This window comes from Aegilops tauschii, chromosome 2 (assembly GCF_002575655.3).
Source record: "Aegilops tauschii subsp. strangulata cultivar AL8/78 chromosome 2, Aet v6.0, whole genome shotgun sequence".
Taxonomy (NCBI): Eukaryota; Viridiplantae; Streptophyta; class Magnoliopsida; order Poales; family Poaceae; genus Aegilops; species Aegilops tauschii.
The window spans coordinates 79,621,453-79,630,681 of NC_053036.3; the positions used below are offsets into that span (position 1 = coordinate 79,621,453).

The 9,229-nt window shown below is 47.7% G+C and overlaps 1 protein-coding gene across 1 annotated transcript; it reads right to left on the reverse strand.

The window, feature by feature from the left end:
• Positions 1 to 2,906: 2,906 nt before the first annotated feature.
• On the reverse strand, positions 2,907 to 4,369 carry LOC109743152 (putative F-box protein At5g50220). Its single transcript, XM_020302228.1, has 2 exons — positions 3,216 to 4,369; positions 2,907 to 2,958 (listed from the first exon to the last, which is right to left on the reverse strand). Exons 1-2 carry the CDS (start codon positions 4,367 to 4,369, stop codon positions 2,907 to 2,909), a joined length of 1,206 nt encoding a protein of 401 aa, XP_020157817.1.
• Positions 4,370 to 9,229: the final 4,860 nt, after the last annotated feature.

Consider the following 9,229-nt stretch of genomic DNA (forward strand, 5'->3'; position numbering starts at 1 on the left):
AACAGAGGCTAGGTGCTATGTGTGCTTCTCTGGCTGCCAAACGGATTGACTCCATCGATGCTCGAGCCCAGCATGATGTTCCTTGGATTCTTCCCAAATTCTGGGTGTTCGAAGTTCAACGCTTGCCACTGGCTCGCATCCTTAGGGTGACTCAGCATCTTGTCTTTTTTATTTATCTCCGGATCATTTGCGTCATTTTCTCGCTTCTTCTCCTCCCTATCCGCGTGCCAACGCAGGAGCTTTGCTACCTTAGGGTCCACGAAATACCGCTACAGACGAGGAGTGATCGGAAAGTACCACACCACTTTTCGAGGAGCTTTCTTCCTCTTCTTGTATCGAGTGACGCCGCACACCGGACATATGGTAGACTCCGCGTGCTCGTCCCGATAAATGATGCAATTGTTCATGCAGACATGGTATTTCACGTGCGGTAAATCCAGAGGACACACGATTTTCTTCGCCTCCTCGAAACTGGTCGGGCACTTGTTCCCCTTGGGAAGACGTTCGTGCCAAAATGACATGTTCTCGTCGAAGCTTGCGTCGGTCATTTTGTGTTTTACCTTCATCTCCAGAGCCATGACCGTTACTTTCAGGCGGGTATCCTCGGGCCTGCATCCTTCATACAATGGAGTAACCACGTCTATCTCTAGTTGATCCAGCTTGGCTGTCTCTCGGGCGGCAGCTCTTGCGTTATCCGTCTGCTTGAGAAGCAGCTCTTGAATATGAGGGTCCTGCACCCAGCCCATCGATGGTCCATCGTCGTCTGCTCCGCCGGCATCTTCATCTTCATGATCATGCCCTTCGTCTGCTCCCGCATCTTCCTCATCATCATGTCCGGCATCTTCTACATGATGACTGTGTACAGCATCACCGTCGTGATCATGTCCTGGAGATTCTTCGTCTTCTCGCCCGCCCGAGCCGCGGTGGTTGTCTTTCTGCCCTTCCTCATTTCTTGCCCGGCCCCCATGGACGACTTCATAGTTATCTTCATCACCTTGCCACCGATAGCCATCCATGAAACCACGCAAGAGCAGGTGGCCCCGCACCTGCCCGGAATCCGGGTCCGCAATAAGGCTCTTCAGCTTGCATCTTTGACACGGACATCTTATCTCCGCCTCGTTCTTTTCAAGCATCTCGGCCTTCGCGGAGCTCAAAAACCTATTCACGATGCCTTCGGTCATCGTGCGGACCATGGTCGCCTGCGGGGTAGAGCAAAACGATATTTTAGAACCAAGAAAAAATTTGGCATGACTTTCCCTAAAAATAGGACAAAAAAGAATGCATAGTGCCAAAATTCTCGCCGAAACGGAAATGAATCAACATTCCGGCAAAATATTGGCAACTATCGCATTTCAAATACCGGTACCTGCAAACACAAACATATATGCAACACCACAAACATATGCAACACCACAAACATACATAGATCTAGCTAGGCCATAAAAAGTGCATGTGCACGTTGTTGGAGGGAGAACAACATAAAGATAGCTTCCCCCTTACTTACCTATCAAAAAAAAGGTAATTTAACCACTTAATTTGGATGAATTTATGGTGCAAATGAGGTGAGGAGGAGGAGGCAGCCGAGACAAGCTTCGAGGAGGAGGTGGAGAGAATGAAGTGGGGAAAGTGAGTGGGTAGGTGTGGCTGTCCAAAATATCTACCTGGCCCTAGGTTACTAATGGCACACCACCTACAAATGCGCCATTAGTAACCCTGGTTACTAATGGCGCACCTGCTGGTGGTGCACCATTAATAATTTTGCCAAAAAAAACACTAATGGCGCACGAGGGCACAGTGCGCCATTACTAGTTTAAACTAGTAATGGCGCACTATACACTCGTGCGTCATTAGTAGTTTTGCAAAAAAAATAGTAGTGGCGCACTATGAGGCTGGTGCGCCATTACTAGTTAGAACTAGTAATGACGCACTGTGCCATGGTGCGCCATTAGTATGTTTGGAAAAATAAAAAAAATTGTTACTAGTGGCGCACCGTGTGTCTGGTGCGCCACTGCTATATAGTAGTGGCGCACCACATGTCTGGTGCGCCATTAGTGGCCATTTCATCTATAGCCCTTTTCCTAGTAGTGAGTCCAGAGCTATTGCTCAAGTGACATGCGTTGCATTATCAGATGGACGTAAACATCATCAAAGGGCGAGTTACGGTGTGGCTGTGTTGCATTATCATTGTTGCAAAATTATGTCGTGAATGTGATCCAAAATTATATTGTTGTTGTGATGATCTGCAAAATTATGTTGTTGCAAAATTAAGTCACGCAAAATTATGTTGTTGTTGTGTCGCAAAGATCACATTTTAATTTTAATTATCCAATAATCTTTGTCGCAAAATTATGTTATGGCTGTGGTGAAGTGGTGTTGTTATGATGACATATTGATTCTACATCATGCAGAATTATGTAGTTGCTGATCTACAATGATCACATTTTTATTTTGATTCTCCAATACTCCGTCCGTTCCAAAATATAATGCTTCCTCTATTTTCGTGCTTCAACTTTGACCATAAATTTAACCAACGAGACCGACTGCGGCGGGAACAAAAGTTATACCAGTAAATTCGTATTCAAAAGAAGTTTTCAATTATATAATTTTTTCTTCCGCCGCAGTTGGTCTCGCTGGTTAAATGCAAAGTTGGACCTAGGGAAACGTGGGTGCACTATATTTTGGAATTGAGGGAGTAGTACAAATTAAGGCAATCCCCACCTGTGAAACAATATTTGTATGTGCAAGGGAATGTGGGGGATTGGAATGTGAGGGAATGTGGGGGATTTCAGAGGATTGGGTGAAGGGAAGGGGATCACCAAATCCCCTACAATCCCCAACCCCTTGGGGGCTGAAAAAAAGCTTGTGCCGAACAAGGCCTAAAGGATGTTCGAAAATTGTTTTCATGCTCAGCAGCAAAATGGTGGTACAGAATAATCAAACACAGTATAAGTTTCAATCCTGGTACATTATTCAAAATTTAATTAGAAAACCCAAACAAAAAACTTATAGGATAAACCAAAATTCCTTAGGAGCATATGTCCATCATCGTCTCGTCTTGGGACGGCGGCAATTCGAAGACGCGTGGCGAGAGCAGAGTGGGACGGTAACCCCGATATATCATCCATCGCCATTTGTATGATATTGTAGTCGTCTGGAGCTGTTTGTTCCACTGTAGCAATCGACCGTGGTCAGGAATGGACGACCTCGTGTCATACCTGTGCAAGGTGTCGCTGCGCGTGTAGCAGAGTGTCTCGTATTGAAACCATGCACTCCACGGTACCCTCCTCCACGGCCTTCGGGTGTTGAAGGGATGTTCCACTTCCACGAAGAAGTTGTAGCGCAAATCCCAGTGCGGCTCCTTCTCGCTGTCCGACTCCTTGTTCTCCATGCTCATGACCCAGAAGCGGATGGCCTTGGGGCGACCACCGCTTAACATGTGTGCGGCGAGGCACAGACGCCCCTTCAGCTCAAAGGCCAGCGGATTATCATATCGATAGGTCACGAGGTCGTTCGGGAGAGGGTAAACGCGGCACGTCTCGGCAGGCACATCCACTACCAGTACTCCGGCAGCCTCCTCTCCCATAGGTGCATTCCAGCCTTTGGTGACCACGTGAAGTTTACCATCGATCATCACTGGCTTCGAAATGCTGTTTCTTCTGTTTGGTGGGCGAGAGGGTGAGAGGAACGAGTCTTTGCGCCACCCGCGGGCGTCACCCAAGGTGTAGACGTCCACGTCCACCCGCTCTTCGGAGGAGTACGAGTATGGCGGGAAAGAGAAGCGGAACAGCTTGTACTCGTTGGTGGGCGGACTGAACCCAAAGACAAAGAAATACACATGGTTCTTGTTGCTGAGCGGAGGGGCCGTGGGAAGCGCCAGCGTCTCGCCGGTGACGGGGTTGCACACCATCGCCGGCGCCTGACCCTTGCGGTCCTCTAGCACGAAGCAGAGGAGGCCGTTGCAGATGTTGAGGAGGCCGTCGCTGTGGGGCTTGGCGATGGAGCACATGGGTTTGTCCGAGGATAAGGTGAAGATGCCCGTCTTCATGCTCTGGCTGAGCTCGCATAGTACACCGGATAGGAGCAAGAACTCGGCCTCTGCCGAGAGCGCGGCATGGCTCGCTGCGTGGAGCTTGCGGAAGGAGGGGTCCCTGACGACGCTGCGCCACTGCCGGGAGACGCAGCAGGACCGGGCCACGTCCTTGGTCGGCAGCTTCATCAGGATTTCCTGTAGCATCTCATTGGGGATCTCCAGGATGCTGCCGGAGCAGCAGCCATCAGCCTCGCTGAGACGACGACGTCCCACTGCAAATGGATAGACTTGTGACTGTAGACCATCGACATCGACGTCCCAAGGCAAAGAGATGCGCATCGTACTCGGTGGACCGCAGCAAGAGCCGGCAACTCGAAATCAATCGACGTGTGAGTTTTGACCCTAGACTTCGCATTTATACTATAGGGCACGACCGTACGAGTTGCCGAGTTTGACTCAAGCAGGTATTCCCGAGTTCGAGTCGAAGACGGTACCGCGCTGCGTGGGAGGCGAGGGGCTCTAGGCTCAAGAAGACCTTCTCCGGTACCACCAACCGCCGCCGCCGGCCCTATACGTACCCACCGGTCGCCGCCGTGCTAGCCAACCGTCGGATCAGGCGTTGACCGAGGCCGCTCGCACCCTCCTTACCGCACGGCTCCGACCCCAAGCTCGCCGCCGGCCACCCCAACTCGAATTTGCTGTCGACCGACCACCCCTCCTACCTCGACGCCAACAACCCCGAGGTGAGCTAGCTATATATAGGGCGATTTTACTGTTCATCCGTGCACTGTTCATCCCGTGGTCAAAACTATGTTGACTTGGCGGCGAAACCCCGCAGGGACGAAAAGTGGCTGGTTTTAAGAGTTCGTGGTGTGATCTGTCCGGTTTTAGAGTTGAGGGACTAAAAGTGACCAAACCGAAGAATCGATGGACGAAAAATAGACTTTTCTCTTTCTAATATGCTTGGGTCACTGTCAATCACCGTTGGTCTCACCATTAACCTAGCATTTTCAGTTTCTTGGAGTTCTTGATTTATGATTTATGTATCCTAAATCAATCAATCAATCCGATTGTTTGGGGATTGGATTAGCTGCTCATGGATGGAAGAGAACGAATCGTTCTTGACTCCTTTGCCGCGGAATCGCATACAGTAGCAATATAGTTCGAGACCTCATCAAGAATTGGCCCAGCTGTACAAGCTGAAGTCTTCAAGGCCGAAATTATGCTGTGATCAACTGTACTACACAGAAGCTGTAACCTTGTTATTCTTTAGCTCCATTCTAAATTATAGCCACGTCTTCTGTTCTTTAATTATGTATAACGTCAGTTAGATACGCATTTAAAAAGTCTTGAGCCTGGGGTAATTAATTCTTGCGTAGTTATTTATGTAATCTCTTCATCTTTACTTGCTGTGATCCATCTTATAGGCGGTTTGATTTCTTCATGCACAGATGGCATGGATACACAGTTATACATATCTTGGAACAATGTGATCGATCGTCATCCGGAAATGATCATGATCTGACTCTACTTACTAAAAGTCCTTACTCATGTTGTGCTTGAGTTGTTTTCTGAAATTATGGCCACATCCTCTTTTCTTTAAGATTCATTGATGTAATGTGACATTGGTGATCAATTCATCCTCAAGAACTTTTGATGATCTAAGGGAGAAAGGAAAAAAACTTCTAATTGATGTACGCTGATGCGTCTTTCTAATTTGTAGCCGTCCTTGGATTATATAACCCTTAGACCAACTGATTTGTTTTTAATAGGTACCTGAGCCATGGTTTATAGTGGGAATGGACGAGCCGCCGCCTTCGTGGGATCCCGTTAAGGCTCCAAAGTTTGGTATGCCTTGTACTTACTATGGCTTTTTAGCTCTCTAATTCTTATTAGCTCTGTAATTCTTGTCATTGTTCGTTGATTGCTTCGGTATTAGTTTTGAAATGAAGTCATTGGGTATAGATCATATTAGGAAGAGAAGAGAGGAAGATGATGATGATATGGTCCTTTTCATTCTTCCATTATTGCAAAAAAACTAACAGCACATATATGCAAATTGCTCTTGATGTAGTTTTCTTTTGCAAAAATGTCTTGTAGATGTTCTTTCATATTTCCAGCTTTGGCATGGGAACAGTAACTTAAAACAATTCAGTGTTTGACTAGCTTAGAATTAACAACCAGTCTTGCATATTGAATGTGTGCTTCTGAGCTAACATCATTATCATATTGAATGAGGACAAGCTCCATTTCAGATTTGATAACACGGCATTCAGTTAAGATAGGGTGGAGGGTACCCAAATCGGTGTCAAACTTGAGCACATGCTCCTGACTGTTCTTTCAAGTATAAACAAGCATGTTCATCTTTTTTTTCTTCTGTTTCAGCAGGTTCTCAGGCACCAAAGGAAGCACTTTTGGCCACTCAAAAACTGGATGATCATGACATCGAAGGAGCAACTCATCTCCGTTACAACATCATTTTTCATCTTTTCTTGATCCGCAATAATACTCAGCCTTGTTTGGTGTGCAAAAACATAATTAGTCACTACTAGGAAAAGGCCTACTAATGGCGCACCAGTTTTGCCTACTAATGACGCACTACTGGTGCGTCACTAGTACCACGCCACTAGTATTAAATACTAATGGCGCACCAGGGAGTGCACCAGGGAGTGCGCCATTAGTGCGCCACTGGTATATTAATGGCGCACCAGGGAGTGCGCCATTAGTATAGGAGCAGGTGCGCTATTAGTATGGCCTCCTAGGGGCCATATATACCATGTGCCTTGGCATACTAATGGCGCACTGCAGGGTGATGCGCCATTAGTATCCTTTGGCATACTAATGGCGCACGTTGGGGTGATGCGCCATTAGTAAGTATATTAGGGATTTTTTTTCTGATATTTGCACAGATTACAAAATATGTTATTGGACAGAATATAGACAGCACCACATAGCAACAGCAGATTCATCGAATACAATAGAAGATTAGTCTCCGAATACAATTCATCATATTAGTCTCCGAATTCAAAAGACCGAACAAAGATACGACATTACAAGTCTCGAGACCGCGAGTAGCGAGTTTGTCTTCACATTACAAGTCGATATCGATCATCTAAACTACCATCACATAGAAGAGAGCTACGGTCATCACGATGAGCATCATCGTGATGAAACTGGTCTTCATCCGGTTCCTCCAACGCTCCCTCCTCTCTCCCGCTAGATAGCGCACGTATCTAGATTCCGCCTCCGCCCTAGTGGTGTACCCTTTGTAACTGTTACCGCTGAAACGGTGAACCTGTCTCCGACACTCCTCCCAGTTGCCGTAGACTCCGGGAACCTTACCCTTGTACACGACATACGACGGCATCTCTATGCACTAGCCAAACAACAGACAATACATAAGCAATATATAAGTATGCAACAAAAGGATCAGAAGAGAAAAGCAAGACATTAATAGCACGATTCATGGTCCTACTAATAAATAGCATCGATTACATCTAAGTTGAACGACTGTCCAAACCAAAGAGACATACAAGTTCATTAAAGTTTAATTACAATATGAGCTAATCGATGTTTCAGAACTACACATAGCATCACTACTTTCGACTCGACTCACGGGACCGGAGCGTGGATGAAGCCGCCGTCTGTCGTGATGGTCATGAAGTTGCGGGCGTTGTCAGCCTGCATTTGTAGCGTTGTGTCTATCTCACTGGGCTTTGACGGGTCGGTAATGAAGAAGCATTGTTCCACTTGGGAAGCCAGTACCCATGGCTCATTTTTCGCGGTGACGTTCGCGCCTGCGGTCTTGGATTTGGCTTCGGGTATAACCATGGTGGTGAAATACCGGCCTTCTTTTATGACGCTCTTGGCCCATCTGACACGAAACATCGGGACCTTCTCTCCAGCGTAGCTCAGCTCCCAGATCTCCTCGATCCTTCCGTAGTATCTGTCCTTGTCGTTACCGGTGTAGGATTCCATCGTTACCCCGGAGTTCTGATAGCCATCGCTCTTCATGTCCTTGTCCTCGGTGTAGAATGTGTAGCCGTTGATATCGTACGCCTCATACGTCATCAGGTTGTGCTCGGCGCCCTGTGACAAGGCGAATATGAGTTGTTCTTCCGCGGAAGAATCCTCATGTAACGGGTACGACAGAAGCTTCTGCTTGAACCAACGCGTGAAACATGAGTTGTGCTCTTTGATTATATCTCCGTCCGTCCTCTGTTGGCCTCGGTCACTGGACGTCTTCTCAATAAAGGTTTTGTGCTCTACCACCCAAGGATCGACCACGTCTATGTGTTGTAGCGCGACTAGGTTTGCTCTTCCAAAGTCGGCGAGTCGACCCTTGAAGTCGACATGCATTTCACGGCGACCCTCGCGGTGACCCCATCCAGCGAGCCTGCCGAGGTGCCTGTTGATGGGCAGACCAACAGGGTTCTCGATGCCTAGATAATTCGTGCAGAAGGAGATGGACTCTTCGGTCAGAAAGCCCTTGGCTATGCTTCCATCTGGACGTGCCCTGTTGCGAACGTATCCTTTGATGACACCATTCATCCTTTCGAACGGCATCATGCTGTGCAGGAACGTCGGCCCGAGTTGGATGATATCCTCCACGATATGGACCAGCAGATGCACCATAACGTCGAAGAATGCAGGCGGGAAGTACATCTCAAGCTCACATAGTATCACCATGATCTCTTCCTGTAGCCTTCTGAGTTGCCTCGCGCCAACAAACTTCCGAGAGATGACGTCGAAAAAGTTGCATAGGCCAAATAGCATTTCACGGACGTGCGCGTCCATGATCCCATAGATTGCAACTGGAATTATCTGCGTCATCAGCACGTGACAGTCGTGAGACTTCATCCCGCTGAACTTCTGCTTCGCTGAGTCTAGGTATCTGCTTATCGTCCCCGCGTAACCGTAAGGAAGTTTTACTCCTACGAGGCAGGTGAAAACCGCTCGATATCCTCCTAACTTAGAGTGAAGCACGCGGGAGGGCAGTCATATTCGTTCTTCTTGGCATTTTTGCCTTTGCGACGACTTTCCGTGTCCTTCGCCTCATCATCATCATCATCATCATTAGGGCGTTTTGCGTGAAGCTCCTCCCTGATGCCCATTGATTGCAAGTCTGCCCTTGCTTTCGGCCCATCTTTGGTCCTCTCTGGCATGTTGAGCAGGGTACCAAGCAGACTCTCGCACACG

Bases quoted from the DNA above. Each gene is read 5' to 3' on its own strand.
- LOC109743152 (XM_020302228.1), bottom strand. From the start codon at position 4,369: ATGCGCATCTCTTTGCCTTGGGACGTCGATGTCGATGGTCTACAGTCA. The intron at 2,959-3,215 runs GTATGACACGAG...ATAATGTACCAG, and splicing joins CGCAGCGACACCTTGCACAG to GATTGAAACTTATACTGTGT.